The following is a 16069-nucleotide window of genomic DNA, read 5'->3' on the forward strand; positions in this document are numbered from 1 at the left end:
CTTTCACTCCCCACAGTGGGTGGAACAATGGGTCTCAGGAGAGTGTTTCTGACTGCAAAGCCAACACCATATTCCCTGGTCTCATTCGATGGTTTTCCCTGCCAGAAGAATGAGAAGTTTTTTTCTTTGACAGATCCCGAGTCTGGCAGTCTTGTCTCTTGCAGGGCAACAATGTCCATCTGCAGTCTACTCAGTTCCATGTCAATGACAGCTGTCTTGCGCACATCATCTATTTCTTGCAGGTCATTAGGAAAGCCGTAGTCAGGAAAGCCAGGGGTCATTGTCCGTACATTCCAGGTGCCCAGCTTTAGGGCAGAAGTTTTCTTATGATTGTTGCATGGTGCACGGTTGTCGATCTGCTTGTCGGGTTTCACCCTAAACCCCACGCACCCCGTGAGGTTAACAGACCGTGGCGAGGTAGCACCTTACTGGCTGGGGGCTGCCCAGCTTAAGGCGGGCGGTATCTACCTAGTGAGGTGCAATGACCTCTCCCACCGTCAGAAGTAGCCCCTGGCGTCCTGCTCTACGCCAATTGAGCAGAGACTTATAACCGGTAACTGCTACTTCCCGTGTTGTTTCGACGCTGTATGCGAAGCTGGAGTGTCCTCTCCAGAGCACGAAGCCTGGGTAAAATAGTATGGAGGATAGGCTGTTACCCAAGCAGCAAATCCCCCCTCTCCACATCGCTGAAATGGTCCAGTGGAAAGGCAAGAGCCAATACAACTGGTTCCAGCAACGTCGCAGGAGTTGGCAGAATGAAAGAAAATGCCTCCGGGACTCCGGCTCCGGATTTTGCCTCGAGGTTATCTCCTGAAGCCCTTTCCATAAGTGGATATAGCCACAAGGCAGTGGAGGTTTAAATTCGGAGTGGTCCTTCTCCTAGATGGGCTGCCTTCCAGGGCTGACGAGCCCCACCTACCCGGCTGGTATATTCTACCACTCTGTATTATGTAGTAGACGTGCGTGTGTGTGTGTATGTGTGTAAAATGCATAAATGTAAAATATATAGTTCTCACTTCCCACCCGTTATTTGGCCGGTTTCCAAATAACTTTAGGGAGCCCCCACGGTGTCTTTCAGACGTTGCGCTCTTTAATCTTCCACCTTCAGACGATTTTGCCCTTGCTTTTTCCAAGGCCTCCATTTGGCTGGAAGACCTTCAGACGCTTCCAAGCTGCATCCCCGGGTGTGTTTCCTTCCTTCCTTCCTCTCTCTCTTCGTCTCTCCCCCTCCCTGCCCACAACGACCCCCCCCCCCAGCTGTGCCTTCGCCTGCTTCGCCCCCCTCAATGCTCCCTTCTCTGGGGAGGGGACTGGCAGAAGAGGGAGGTTTTCCCTTTCCCGTTGGCTGCAAACGGGACTCCAGAGAGGTGTGAGAAGCAGGATGAAGCCAGAGTATGTTCATTCCTTCCCCCCCACCTCTCTCTCTCACACACTTGGCTTCCCCATCTCCACCCCCTCTGTGAACATTAATGGATTAACTGGTGCGATTAATGGATTTATGGCTCAAGGAAAGACTTCAAATAGAGTCGTCATGAGTTGGAAGGCATCATCCTTGCAGGTCCCACTGCTTTCAGAGTGCAGTTTGAAAGAGGTGCGGCACACACTCTCCAGTGTCGCCCTACAGCCTCACACACACACACCCCTCCCTCCGCCTTGCAACACCTTGTCTCTCACTGAAGCGTTCCATAAAGCTGGCTAAGACAGGAGAAGAATACAGTGAGTCGAGCTGAGATGTCCAGCGCTCCGTCTTGTCCGGTGATTTTTGATTCCTTTCAGCCCGTCTCGCCCGACACTGTGGCCAGGACGCTTGATGGCTGTCGTGCCACCACCTCCTCCTTGGACCCTTGCCCGGCCTGGCTAATCAAGGCAGCCAGGCCTTCAACAACAGAATGGGCTACTGTAATAATTAATGGGTCTTTCCTTGAGGGCAGATTTCCTTCTGCCCTCAAGGAAACACTCATTAGGCCCATCAGAAAGAAACCTAGTTTGGCGGTGGACGAAATTGGCAATTATAGGCTCGTCGCCAATGTTTCTTTCTTGAGCAAGGTAGTCGAGAGGGTGGTGGCCGATCAGCTCCAGGCGTTCCTGGATGAAACAGATGCCCTGGATCCATTCCAGTCGGGCTTCAGGCCGCGCCATGGAACAGAAACGGCATTGGTCGCCCTGTGCGATGACCTACTGAGGGAGGCCGACAGGGGCAAAGTGTCTCTGTTGGTTCTCCTCGATATCTCAGTGGCCTTTGATACCATTGACCACGGTATCCTCCTGGGGAGGCTCTCCGAGTTGGGAATAGGTGGCCTGGCATTGGCCTGGCTCCGTTCCTTCTTGGAGGACCGTCCCCAGAGAGTGCAGCTTGGGGAGAGGGTCTCGGCCCCGTGGAGCCTCAACTGTGGGGTTCCACAGGGGTCAATTATCTCCCCAATGCTATTTAACATCTACATGAGGCCGCTGGGTGGGGTCATCAGAGGGTGTGGAGCCTTGTGTCATCAGTATGCGGATGACACTCAGCTCTACATCTCCTTTTTGCCAACCGCAGGAGATGCCGTTCTGTCCCTTCAGCGCTGCCTGGAGGCCGTACTGGAATGGATGCAGGAGAACGGGCTGAGGCTGAACCCGGACAAGACGGAGGTACTGAGGGTGGGCGCCCCCACACCTGGGTATATGGGAAACACCCTCACTTTTGGGGGGGTGACTCTGCCCGCCAGGGATGGGGTCCGCAGCTTGGGGATCCATCTTGACCCGGCGCTCACCATGGAATCCCAGGTGGCGTCCGTGGTCCGCACCGCTTTCTTTCATCTTAGGCGGATAGCCCAGCTGCGACCCTACCTTGATGTTGGGGCTCTCACCACTTTGGTGCATGCGCTTGTAATCTCAAGATTAGACCACTGTAATGCGCTCTACGTGGGGCTGCCTTTGAGGCTGCTGCGGAAACTACAGGTGGTGCAGAGTGCTGCGGCCAGATTACTCAGTGGAGTGAGAAGATACCAACATATCTCCCCCACTCTGGCCTCATTGCATTGGCTGCCCATCCAATTCCGCATTGGCTTCAAAGTGTTGATGCTTACTTACAAAGCCCTAAACGGTTTAGGACCTCGATACTTGATGGAACGCCTTCTCCCACCAAGATCTACCCGTGTCACTCGTGCAAGCCAGGAGGTGAGGCTGAGGAGCCTAACGCCGAGAGAGGCCCGGAAGGAAAAGACCAGAAATAGGGCCTTCTCGGCGGTGGCTCCTCGCCTCTGGAACAACTTACCTCCTGAGATTCGCGCGGCTCCCTCGCTGGGCATGTTCAAGAAACAACTAAAAACGCTGTTGTATAAGCGGGCCTTTCCAACAGAAAACTCCTGACGATTTTCTCTCTATATCTTTTAAATTTCTATCTCTCTTAAATTGTAATGTTTTAAAATTATGTTATTGTTGCTTGTTGTAAGCCGCCTAGAGTGGTCTAGTACGACCAGATAGGCGGGATAGAAATAAAATAAATAAATAAATAAATAAATAAGAGCCAGAACCAACGTCCAAGACTTAAGGGGTATTGTTATCTCCCTGGCATGGCGCAAGCTTTGTCTGCCCGGCACTCCCGGCTGGTCCAATCCTCAGCTGGAAGGGACCTCCCTGACAATATTCTGTGTGCCCCGTGGTCCTGGAGAACCACCACCAGCAACATGAGACCGTTCCAGGCCAAACGGCCGTGGGGACCAAGGGATGGGAGGAATCTTTCAGTCGTGGGGATCCACCGTGGTGTGATGGATTGCGTGTGGCCTACAGCAGTGGTCCCCAACCTTGGGCCTCCAGATGTTCCTGGACTACAACCCCCAGAAGCCTTCACCGCCACCCCTGCTGGCCAGGACTTCTGGGAGTTGAAGTTCAAGGACATCCGGAGGCCCAAAGTTGGGGACCACTGGCCTACAGTATTGAGTGGCCTTTGATCGTTCAATCTGTCCGGGGTCAGTTTCTTAGAGGTTCTCATCGTCCCACCGCCAGGTTTGCCCTGTTGTGGTTCTGTGTGTCACAGACCAACCACGGTGTCCCTGAGTTCAGATATCTCCATGTCGTTTTTCTAACGAAGAGATCTTAGAAGCTGGAAGCTGTCTATGTCAACAACCCTAGGTCAGAACTCAGAAAAAAAAAATCTCTTTCCTGTGTTATCACTGTTGTGCATTTTAATTAACTTCTTCTAGCTGTTCGCTCACCCCCTTTCCTCATCAGCTGGCACTTACAGTCTCAATAACTCACTCTGAGTCATCAGTAGGAGAAAGGAGAAAGAACAACAGTTTTCATTACTTACAGCTGAACAGATCAAACCGCAATCTGACAAAAGTGACTGATTTCAGCAAGAAACTTTCAGAAAAACACTCCCCAAAGAGGGGAAAAAGCACTGAGCACAGAGGCGGGACTCTCTTTGATTTCAGAAGCAGAGAAGGAATGATTGGTTACTGCTGAATAGATTGACTATCTGGTAGTTCAGATAGGTGGGGTATAAATAAATAAATAAATAAATAAATAAATAAATAAATAAATAAATAAATGAATGAATGAATGAATGAATGAATGAATGAATGAATGAATGAATGAATTGACAGTCACCCTAACCCAGAAAACTCCCTCCCAGCCAAATCCACTAAAAGCAGCATGCGAGGTTGCAAAATAAATAAATAAAATAAAATAAAATAAAAATCTTACACTGGGAATTGTAATCCAGAAAGTAACTTTGCTAAAGTCTACCCAAGTCCAACAGAACAGTGCGTACCTCAGCACGCCTATCTATTTACCTATTTGGTACTCATTTGTTTGTTTATTTAAAATAATTTTATCCTCCCTTTCTCCTTAAAAGTATGTGTGGAATTGCAGAATCCTAGAATAATAAGGTCAGACAGGGCCTTTAAGGCCATCCTCTGCCCAAGGGCCACAGAATACCCAGTCGATTCAAAGTTCAAACACTAGCTTTTCCCTTTGATCTTCAGTAATACTTTTCTTCTTTCATTCATCCTTGCATCTGAATTGCAGCCGTTAACTGTGCCTCCACCAGAATGCTTTTGAAACATGTTACAGGTTAGGAGTTTGGGATCGATTTGCTTGGTTTTATTATCATGGACAGATTTTTTTGTAGCACAGACAGGAAAGATTGATGAGCCACCGTCCAAATGCATCCCCAAAGAGATCCAGATTTCTCTAGTCGTGAACAGAAATAAGAGCCCATATGCTCAGTGAGTGGCGCGCACGAGCTGTTTGCTGGGTGCTGAAGAGTTAGAAGTCACCAGCTGTGAGACCTGGCTTGCAATAAGAAATATATGCATCCGCTTCTTAACCATGGGCACAATCATCACACTGATTTATGCCGTTTGACTCATGCCGGCATATGTAAGTAATATGATGCTGGCACCTCCATTCCACAGAATCTCCCTTGCCCTGAACAATAGTGAGCTAATCAAATCTAAGGGGCAGGTCCGTAGTCCGTGCACAGTATACCAGACTCAGGCAACAGGTGGAAAAGTTAATTTTTAAAACAATGACCTCCAGTATTCCCAGCAGTAATATGCCAGCTTGGTATGACTTTTTAATTTCCAGCAAATCATCTCCAACTTTGAATGAAAGATCTCTAAAATGCCCTGTCTTCAACAGCTCTTGTAAACTCAAGCGTGTGGCTTTCCCTTAAGGAGTCAGACCATCTTGTATTGGGTCTTCCTCTTTTCCTGCTGTCTTCCACTTTCCCCAGCATTAATATTGACTTTTCCAGGAGATCCTACCTTCTCTGGAGGTGCCAAAGTAGGGCAATCTTGGTTTCATCCTCCAGCGGTAGTTCAGGCTTAATTTGATCTAGGATAACTTGTTTGCCTTTCCGACAATCCAGGGTATCCTCAAAGCTTTTCTTCAGCACCACATTTTAAACAAATCAATTTTTTTCCTGTGAGTTATCTTTACTGTCCATTTTTCACACCCATGCATGATGATTCAGAATGTAAGAGTGTGGATGATGGTTGTTGTGGGTTTTTTGGGCTCTTTGGCTGTGTTCTGAAGGTTGTTCTTCCTAACCTGTGGATGATCTTAGCCTTGGCCTCCAGGGACACATCCTTACAATTGGTGATCTTTTCTAATTTCTTCATTGCTGCTCTTCTGAGTCTCAGTCTTTGACTCAGACAGAGCTTATTTGGATTACAAATCCCAGAATCCCCCGTGGTGGCTGGGAATGATGGAAACCATAATCCAGATGAATTTCTTCCTCCAAGTCTGGATGCGGGAAGCCCGGATCTCTGTTCAACCCATTATATTTGAAACACGGCGGGACCCCGAGGCGACTTTTGCAGCTTTCTCTTGTAAAATCCAAAGGAGAAAGAAAGATAAATCTGGGGAAGGGAAAGATGAAGGGAAAAGAGGAGAAAGCAGGGTAAATGCAAAGAAACCTCCAGGGCCCTGCTGATGGAAACACGTTTTTTTGGCCGCTTAAAAAGACGACGGGGATAATTCTGAGAATGTTCCATTGCCCACTTTATGTGTCAAGTTGTGTCATACATCACAGGAAACAATTTGCTTATCCAGGTGGGGGGGAACAGTGCACCAGATGGGTTCCTCCCACTATCATTTTCCTATTAGCTTCAATTCTTTCCTTCAGTGTAAATTTATGGGAGGCACAGCCGGGGAAGTGGACTGGCCATAGCCATATTATATAAAAACCTTTCTCCCTCCCCCACTTCAAAAGTGGGCATACGATTGTTAGGCAAGCTTAGAGAGAAATCTGGGACCCATTTTCAGTGGCCCTAGGGCCGTTTTGGAAAAACGAACCTGGTTTCGTTTATGATCTTCCTTTAAAAAACGAAGAAAAAAAGCCCCAAATCTTATAGAAACTGGAAACAGGCGTGAATGAATATCCTGAACCCTAAACACACCCAAACTTTGGGAAATGAACCGCTTCTAAATCTGGAGCTGAGATTCTTATAAATGAACTCAGCCTTCTTGCATTCAACGAGACCTTCCCAGTTTCTGGAAATGTCCAAACTTTTGGGAAACGATTTATTTTTGTTTATTTAAAACACTTTTAACCTGTCTTTCTCTTTTAAAAGGACCCAAGGCGGCTTAGAGCATTAAAAAGACAATGTTTACAAGCTAAAAAACAGTAAGGATATGAATGTTTTTAAATTATTATATTTAAAATGAGAGATAACAATAACACTAAAAGAACAGCGCACGACAATCCATTAAAAAACCCCACTCAAAACAAAGTTTTGACTGCAACGAGCCGGTGTCGTTCGTGCCTTGAAAAATTATATTTAAAATTAGCCAACACAAGCACATAGATGGATGTCTCTCCATGCCTGCTGTGGTCTTGTTAAGTCAAGTCAAGCAAAGAAAAATCAAGCTCTAGAGGAACATAAATCTCGGCAGGAACTGTCTCATGAAACAGCTCTGTAGAGTTATAAATGCTGATAAGAAGTGTGCATTCTTCGAGTGGTTTCTGTTCAGTTTTCAGATGGAGCCATCATGTAAAGAACACCCCTTCTTCTATAACATTCAGATCTTGGAAACATTTATGTCTATCTGCTTATTTTCGTTTGGAAATAAATTGCTGCTTTTAGTGAAAGTTTAAAAATTAGTTTTTTAAAAAAATTGGATTTTGCAAACACATTAGGAAATTGTGAGAATTAAACATTCAGAATTCAAATAAAATGACAGCCAGTCCCCAAAATGACCCCTAAAGAGGAATGAATTAAAACAATGCCAACCAATAATCATGAATCTACCGGTTTTCATCACTGGGGTTTAACCAGAAAATTAATGACCAAAATCCTCTTGCATGGTTAGGTCTGTGGGAGGACGATGGTATGATTCACAAGAGCAATTTGCTTGACTAGTGCTCAGGGAGGACTCAAAGTAGTGACTCAATAATTAGTGGCAATCTGGCATCATGGTGAATTCTACTGTTACCCTTCCACCAGCGTAAGTACGCAACAGGATTTTGCCCGGTGACTTTTAAAATGGTTAAGCTAAACCCCAGTTTCCTCCCAGGCTGTGGTGGGATTTACATCTGCAGAATGAACAAGTCACCTTTGCTTCACTGGGTCTCCTCAAGTTTGGATATTATCCCTCCCAATTTACTGTTGCTTTAAAGAAAGGGGGGGGGGAGAATTAGGCCAACATATAGATATTTAACAAATTATTTCCAAGACCCAGTATATGAAACAAGATCATTTGCTTTATTTACCCCCACCATCCGCAGCTTAGGTCTAGAATATTCACCAGTGGTTTGATGTAAGAAATAAATGATGCCACACAAAAATGCAGCTGATGGAAAGGGAAAAGAAAAGAGGAAGGGGGAAAAAATAGCCATAAGAGGATTCTTCAACAGAAAGCATGAAACCTCTTCTTTTCCAATTCAGACAGCCAGAGAACATGAAATGCTATCCTTTAAGCTGTTGGAGGTTTTTAACAACCTTCCATGCTGCTTGTTGTTTGTTTTGTTGGGAGGGACATTCCCGGAATGGACAGACGGTTAAGCTATCCAGCACTAACTGATGATTCCCTCCTGCTTCTGAACTTGTGGAGCCAGAGGTTGGGAGTTCGGTTCCCCCACTGGGCAATCCTTGACAGGGGATGGACTAGATGACCCACAGGGTCCCTTCCAGCTCTGCATTTCTACGATGCTTATTAGAGAACTGCTGGATCTCTCAGGGGTTTAGGACTCTGGCGATGGTGCCAGAGGTTGGGAGTTCGATTCCTCACGCTGCCTCCTTGACCAAAGCTGGACTGGATGATCCATAGAGTCCCTTTCCAGCTCCATAGTGCTGTGACAATAACAGTGACGATTCACGTCTTGATCCCTTGCACAGTTTCTCGTGTTTACTCCAAAGGAATTCCACGGTGTTCAGCATTCTCATTACCAGGAAACTGTTGCCACGAGTGCAGCCTTAAGCAATTAAGTTGTTTTTTTTGGGGAGGATACAAACCCCTCTCAAAGGAGCAGGAGGTCAAAGCTGTTCCAAATTGCAAGTAGCTGTCCTGGGAGCCTAGAATGGTGTTGAAATTGAGGGAAGATGGGGAGCGGGTGCTCTGAACTATTCCAGGGAAATGTATTTTTTTCAGCCATTTTCCTCCCACTGCCATTTCAGTCCCTTCTTTATTTGTATTATGAAGGAAAAAAAGAGGAACTTCATGGCACAGCTAGCAAGCGAAAGAGTGTAAAAAAGTTACTTGGGGGTGCGCTACACCTCCCTCAAGTCCCAGTCATCGTGGCAAAGAGTCCAGTCTCGGACTCTGGAACACAAAGGGCAAAAACACATGCCTCCCTCCACTTCCTTCTTGATGCTGCAGAGTTTTGGAATTTTTTAAATTTAAATTCCTCAAGCTGCATAGCAGAAGTGCCAGCATTTGCGAAGCAGACGAGTTTCAGGTTCCCCAGAGTGGTCCACTCCTTTTCTGATGGCACAGTCTCAATAACTCACTCCAAGACTTTTGTAAGAGAAAGAACAAAAAAAAAAACATTTCTTTTACTTACAGTTGAACAGATCAAACGGCACACTGACACACACGACTGCTTTTTAGCAAAAGACCTCAACAAACTACTGGCAACAGACACAAGAGAAGGAAAGAGCACTGAGAGGCGGGGCTCTCTTTGAATTCAAAGGCAGGGAAGGAACAATTGGTTACTGCTGGATTGATTGACAGTCAGCCCAGCCCAGAAAAGTCCCTGCCAGCCACACCTACTAGAATCATCATGCAAGGTTGCAAAAACTCCACCACTTGGTTGCTCAATCTTGGAACATGGGGGTGAATATTGTGGAGAAAATGGCCTGGGCCAGGGAGTCTGCACATGGGAGAAGCAGTGAACCAGGAGTGGAGAAAGTTAAGCCCACATAGACAGCCTGCTCAAAGTCACACACATAGCAACATAAGATGTTGCCTTCTCACAATTGAGACACTGGCCTATTGAACCCAGCATGGCCAACATTGACCAGCAGCTTCAGACATGGTTCTTTTCCAGCCCTGCCTAAAATGATAGGGCTTGAACCTTCTGCATCCCAAACATGCATGCTATAGCCTCTTTCTTGCTTTTTAGCATATCTCTGGCAATCCCAGGGGGTCCTTGGCCCTTTCCTAAACCTTTCCACCACCCCTGCCCCCCCTATACTTACTTAAGCTTGCAAAACTTTGCTTTTAAACATGGCTCTCCTTGCGTAGGTGGGATGTGCATTGAGGGTTTCTTTCCCTCCTTATATTGCTGAAAGCCATTCTTCTGTCTTGCCCATGTGTGTGTGTGTGTGTGCGTGTGTGTGTGCGCACGCATGTGCATAACAACACCCTCAGTCCAGGGCTAGACAAACACACAGCATGTGGCCGCAAGTCAAAGGCGTTGGCTCCAGGACCCAAAGCTATTACGGGACAAATGCCTTGGTTAAGCCTTCCAAAAGTCTGTAAATATTTACATGCGTCCTCCTCCTCCGTCTCTCTCTTATCCACGTCCCCCGAAAGTGGGCGATGAGAAGGCTGGGCTTAAGAGAGAGGCTGAAGAGGAGTGGGGTGTTGAACCTGGATCGGAACTTAAATCTGAAATAACAAACAGGAGGCCAGGCTGAGTCAGAAATAAATAAAAAGGACAGGCCGAGAACAAGATCTCAGCACTTCATTAATCCCATAACTTCTCATAAAGCATTACCTCATGAGGAATTTTCATATAAATCTCTTTGGATTCATTTCCCCTCCATTAACGGAGTGGGCCTGTGGAACAGTCAAGAAGGAATCGTTCTACTCCCCAGTATTTTCTCCCGACATCCCCTCGCGCCCCTCCCGGGTCAATCAGATGCGAAATTCATGCTTTGTTCCATGAAACCCAAGCGCCAGGCCGTCTCTCGGATGAGGGGGCCAAGAGGCATGGCTTTCCAAGATGCGTCCGTTGTTCTACCCAGCTGTTGAGTTTTTTTGCCCCAAGATCCCAGCCAGAAACCACATCTAGGCGAAGGCACCTCATGATCTGGAGGACGGCTAAGTGTGAGCCGTGGTGACAAGAGAGGGTTCGGGGGGCTTGGGTGAGTTTTTGTGGGTCCTCCACCCAGGGGCTCTAGTCAAGAAATAAATCTCGCTTGTAAAACAGGACTGCACAGTTCTGTTGTATCAGGGGATCAGATAACTGGCTGGAGAGCTGTGGGGTTTAGGTCTCTGGCTGTGGAGCTTGGGGGTTTGATTCCTCCACCAGGCCTCCTTGGGAGAAGAGCCAGCCTGGGTAGCCCTGGGCCAGCTGCATCATCCCAGAACTGCCTCCAGAAGGAGAAGGGAAGGGGAAAACCACTTCTGAGTCTTCTCTACCTGGAAAACCCTGGAAAGGGTCACCATAAGTCAGAATTGGCTTGGCACATGATTATAGCCGGCTGGATAGCTCGGTAGTTTAGATCCAGTTAGGAGCTTACATTCCTTCCTGTGTTTCCCTGGGAGAAGAGCCAGCCTGGGTGGCCTTGGGCAAGCTTCACAGTCTCAGAGCTGCCTCCAGAAGAAGGAAATGATGAACCACTTCTGAGTCCTCTCTATCTAGAAATCCCTGAAAAAAAAAAGGATTGCCATAGGTCAGAATATGGGTGGCCACTGTGGTGGAGTGGATAGAGAGATGCACGAGGAATCGGGTGGCCTGGATTCAAATCCTGCTCTGGCATGAAGACATTTGGGTTCCTTCTCGTTTTGGAGAGCTCAAGGCGAAGGGCTTTGCCACTGAGCATCTCGGGTAGTCTCTGCATTAACAGAAGTATCCCATAAGGTACTAGTTCCTCTCTATTCGGTCCTGGTTCGGCCTCACCTTAAGGAGTGTGCACAGTTCTAGATCAAGAAGGATGCTGACAAATTGGTGCAGGTTCAAAGGAGGGCAACAAGGATGATCAGGGAGCTGGAAACCAAGCCCTCGGAGGAAAGACTGAAATAAATAGGCGTCCTAGAACTTTTCAAATGTTTGAAAAATTGTCATACAGAGGAGGGCAGGATCTGTTGATCATCCCGGAGTGCAGGACATGTCATAATGTTACAGGAAGCCAGATTTAGGTTGAATATCAGTGGGAAAAAAACTAATTGTTAGAGCAGTACGACAATGGAACCATCACCTTGGGAGGCGGTGAGTGCCCCATTGCTGGAGGCATTCAAGAGAAAATTGGACAATATCTGTCCGATCTGCTTTGATTTGGGTTTCTGCCTTGAGCAGGAGGGTTGGACTCTGTGGCCTTATAGGTCCTTTCCAACTTCGCTATTCTATGATTCTATGAAGCTTGATCCTGGGCAACTCAGCTCATGCCATTTCTTGATTGATTGATTGATTGATTGATTTCTAATTCCAGGCAATGCAACAAAACCTCCAATGGCAGTGACAGTTGTGACCTCATGTGCTGCGGCCGCGGATACAACCCGTACATGGACCAGGTGGTGGAGCGGTGCCACTGCAAGTATCACTGGTGTTGCTACGTCACCTGCAAGAAGTGCGAGCGGACGGTAGAGAGATACGTGTGCAAGTGAAGGCCGTCCTGCGCAACTCTCCCCGGGGGGGGGGCTCCCAGAGGGAGATGTCCAGCCCCCCCTTCTTTCTTTCCTCAAGTCCTCTTCAGATGAGGAGGAAAACTTTTCTAGCCAAGACGGTATCCACCTCTTTTTTTTGCAAAAGAGAGAAAGAGAAATGAACCTCGAAAAAAAGTTATTTGACAAAAACCACGATTTTTTGCCTTACAAATGGAGAAATTCTCCCTCGAACCTTGGAGAGGAACAAGACTTAGCAAATAAGCAAGCAAATGACACGGACTGCTGGCTGTTAACTTGTTTGGGGTGGGGAAAAAAAACAGAAATGAAAGACCAAACATTATTCTCTGGGCTGCAGTCTGCTGACATTTGCTCCTGGTGACGGCCAGCCTTCTGCATCCTCGGTACTGGGGACTTTTTATGCCTTGCTGAGGGGGGTGGGTGGAAGAGGAAAACAGGAAAACGTTTATTTCTTTGTGTTATCCATGTGCATTTAGTTCAACACACACACACATGCAGAGGACGTTTGGAGGGCGAGAGTTCCCCGTTTTGCCCCTTATCAACAAATACAAGGAAGAGGAGCTCAGATTAGAGAATTACACTGAATCGTGATGGGGAAGGATCACTCGCTACACATTGTCTCCTGCCATCGTCAATCTTGGCAGACGTTGGGGCGGACGGATCCTTCTTCAAGTCATTGTACAGTTCTCCTTGAGAAGGCCCATCCAGTGCTTCAGAGAACAACCGGGCAGAAAGTGGAGAAATTCTTAGCTCGGGCTCAAGAACCCAGCATCCCCTAGTCGGTGTGCCCAGCAACCACACTGCCTGTGGATTCTGGAAGTCATAAAGATGTCACTTTTCCAAGCCATCTGCTGATTTAAACCTTTGAATAAGCAGGGGCTGAGATATGTAGACGTGCTAGGCGAGAAGAATGCACGGCAGGCTTCGGCTCATGTGGCCTTCCATGAGTTGTGGGACTGCAAATCCCATCAGGCTTAGCTAGCCCATCAAATGGCAAGAGAGGCTGAGAGCTGGGTCCCAACACCATCTGGAGAGTCACAAATTTGCTGTGGTAGATCAGTGCCCTGAAATGGTCCAGCATGAAATCAAAAGCCCATGCATGAACGGCTGCCAGCTTGTTCATTTTGATTGGCTGCTACTGGCAGTAAGGATGGGATTTTGAATTTATTGGACTACATGCCCCATGATTCTCCATCCGGGGAGTTCTGTCTGACAGACAAAAACCTAAATGTTGCTCACTTGAGAGAAAGGCTTTAACTCGCAAGGCTTTGAAGCTTAGCTAGGCCTAGTTCGGTCTAGCTTCTTGTTTGGAAGGAAATCTCCCAGCTAGCACTGGGGCAGGAACAGGAAGCTTGGGTTGAGCTAGGCCTAGCTAAGCTTCAAAGCCTTCCAGATAAGCAGGATTTGAGCTGTCGTAGGTTTTTTGGGCTGTTCAGCCAGAACACGGCCAAACAGCCCCCGCCCCCCAAAAAACACACCTACAACCACCATCGGATCCTGGCGGTGAAAGCCTTTGAGAATAGCATTTGAATGTCTGAAAGATGTCCGTCCATCAGGAAGGGAAATTATGGGATTTGTAGTCCATGAAATCCAAAACTCTCATGCCTAAGAGGCAGCTTCATTCTACCCAGGCATGTGTGCGGCGCAACAAGCAAAAAAACCCACCAAAATTCCTGGAAGGTGCATCTGAATTCCACTCAACACCAGAACATCCTTGTCTGTTTGAAGCTGACCTCACCAGAATATTGGAATATAAAATATAGGATACCTGCACAGAACCACTATCCCTTATGGATGTACATATTTTGTGTTGTATGCGGAACATACAGAAATATTTATAAATATATATATATATATCTGATGCTTTCCCCTCCCTTTATTCAGCTTTATATAAATATATATAAATGTGATTTATATATATATATTATAAACAAGCTTAACGATGATATGAAATAAAGGCTGGAATCACACACCAGTCTGAATAGTGCATCTAATGTGTTATTCCTCATCGGGGTTGCATTCATTGGGCAGGAATGGGTAACACCATGGAAAAATGCCAGAGCACACAACTAAGTCTGGACTTCTGACACAAGAAGGATCCACCCCACAGAACCACAGAACAGTTTTAGGAAAATAGGGAACTGCTGTACACTGGAATTAGACCATTGATCTATCGAGACTGGTTTTCCAAGATTTCAAGCATAATTCCTTTGCAGCCTTGCGTGGGATCCCTGGAACACTTAAAGATGTGTTTTCACTCGTAGTAGTCAACCCAGCATAATCCTGCTTAGCAGCCCCAAGCAGAAGGGATCTCTGCGTTCAGAAGCAATACTTCCAGGGCTGAATTAAAGCCTAAGGATGAGAATCCTATGTTGTGGTGAGGTTTGCTTGAGGTCCCAGATGTTACAGAATTTTGAAATTTGGTCAGATTCTTTTAGTTGTGCAGCAGAAATGCAGGGTTCCACAGAACAGAATGGTTTGGGTTCCCCAGAGTAGTCCACCCCCCCCAATCAACTGGCACGTACAATCTCAATAACTCACTCTGAGACATTAGTAGGAGAAAGAATAAAAGGTTAACTTATGATTTACTTACGACTGAACGGCTTAAACAGTAAACTGTCAGTCAGTTGACTGCTTTCAACAACAGACCTCAACAGACGTACTGCTTCCAACAGACAATGGAGGGTGGAAAACATACGGAGCAGAGAGGCAAGGCTCTCTTTCAAATGAGAGACAAGGAAGGAACAATTAGCGATGGACACACTGACAATCATCCAAGCCCAGGAAGCTCCCTCCAAGCCGAACGTACTTAAGGTAGCATGCGAGGTTGCAAATACCTCAACACCAGAAGGCTTCTCCATTGCACAGTTGGGCATGACTTCATCCAAGACCCTAAGCTGCGTCAAGTTTGAAAGACCACTCAGAATGTTATCCCAAAAATTGCCACATTCTTGCACATAGAGAAATGCTATAATATTATAATATTGTTGTAATTAGAGCTTCTGGTTCATTACTCGAAGCCCTGTCAGTATATGAATGAAGGTGACATGAAGTGGAAAAGTAACAAGAATGGTCAATTCTGTACTTGAACAAATAATCTGAACAGATAAATAACTTGAAAAGTTACTTTGCAACAGTAATTGGGTACAGTTCCACACTCAAAGCTGCCAAGGGCTGATAGTTACTCTTTTCAAGTTTCTCAGAACTAACTAAACTAGTTGATTCAAGCTACTTTTTAAAAAGAATTCAGTGTCACAAACCACTGGCTTAGGATACGAAACCCCATTTCCTCTTGGCCACCTTATTTCAGCACCTGCAATAAAGCATAAAAATGACAGTGCTTGAATCTTGTAATATTCTTCCTTAATGAGGTGAGGCCACAGCCCTGGAACATTAAATAAAACTAAATTAACTTTTTCTTTCTTCTTCATTCTTCCTTTCTAATTGTAGTTAATATAGTAAAACTTTGCTTACTGGGAAAAAGAATAATTACAAATAGTTATTTCTAACTTGTTACTTCCAATTTGGGGGATTAAGCCATACCGCAGATAATCTTCCTTAGGGACATGAGTGT

General features: G+C 46.4%; 1 protein-coding gene across 1 annotated transcript in view; it reads left to right on the forward strand.

Annotated features, from left to right (window-relative positions):
* The window catches only part of WNT11 (Wnt family member 11), a 65668-nt gene extending 51198 nt beyond the window's left edge, over positions 1-14470 (forward strand). The window contains exon 6 of the mRNA XM_020809688.3: positions 12303-14470. Coding sequence (XP_020665347.3) covers positions 12303-12477 — 175 coding nt within the window. The 3' untranslated portion in view covers positions 12478-14470. The remainder of the gene's footprint in view (positions 1-12302) is intronic.
* The last annotated feature ends 1599 nt before the right edge of the window (positions 14471-16069 follow it).

The sequence above is a fragment of the Pogona vitticeps genome, chromosome 3 (assembly GCF_051106095.1).
Source record: "Pogona vitticeps strain Pit_001003342236 chromosome 3, PviZW2.1, whole genome shotgun sequence".
In the NCBI taxonomy this organism is placed as follows: Eukaryota; Metazoa; Chordata; class Lepidosauria; order Squamata; family Agamidae; genus Pogona; species Pogona vitticeps.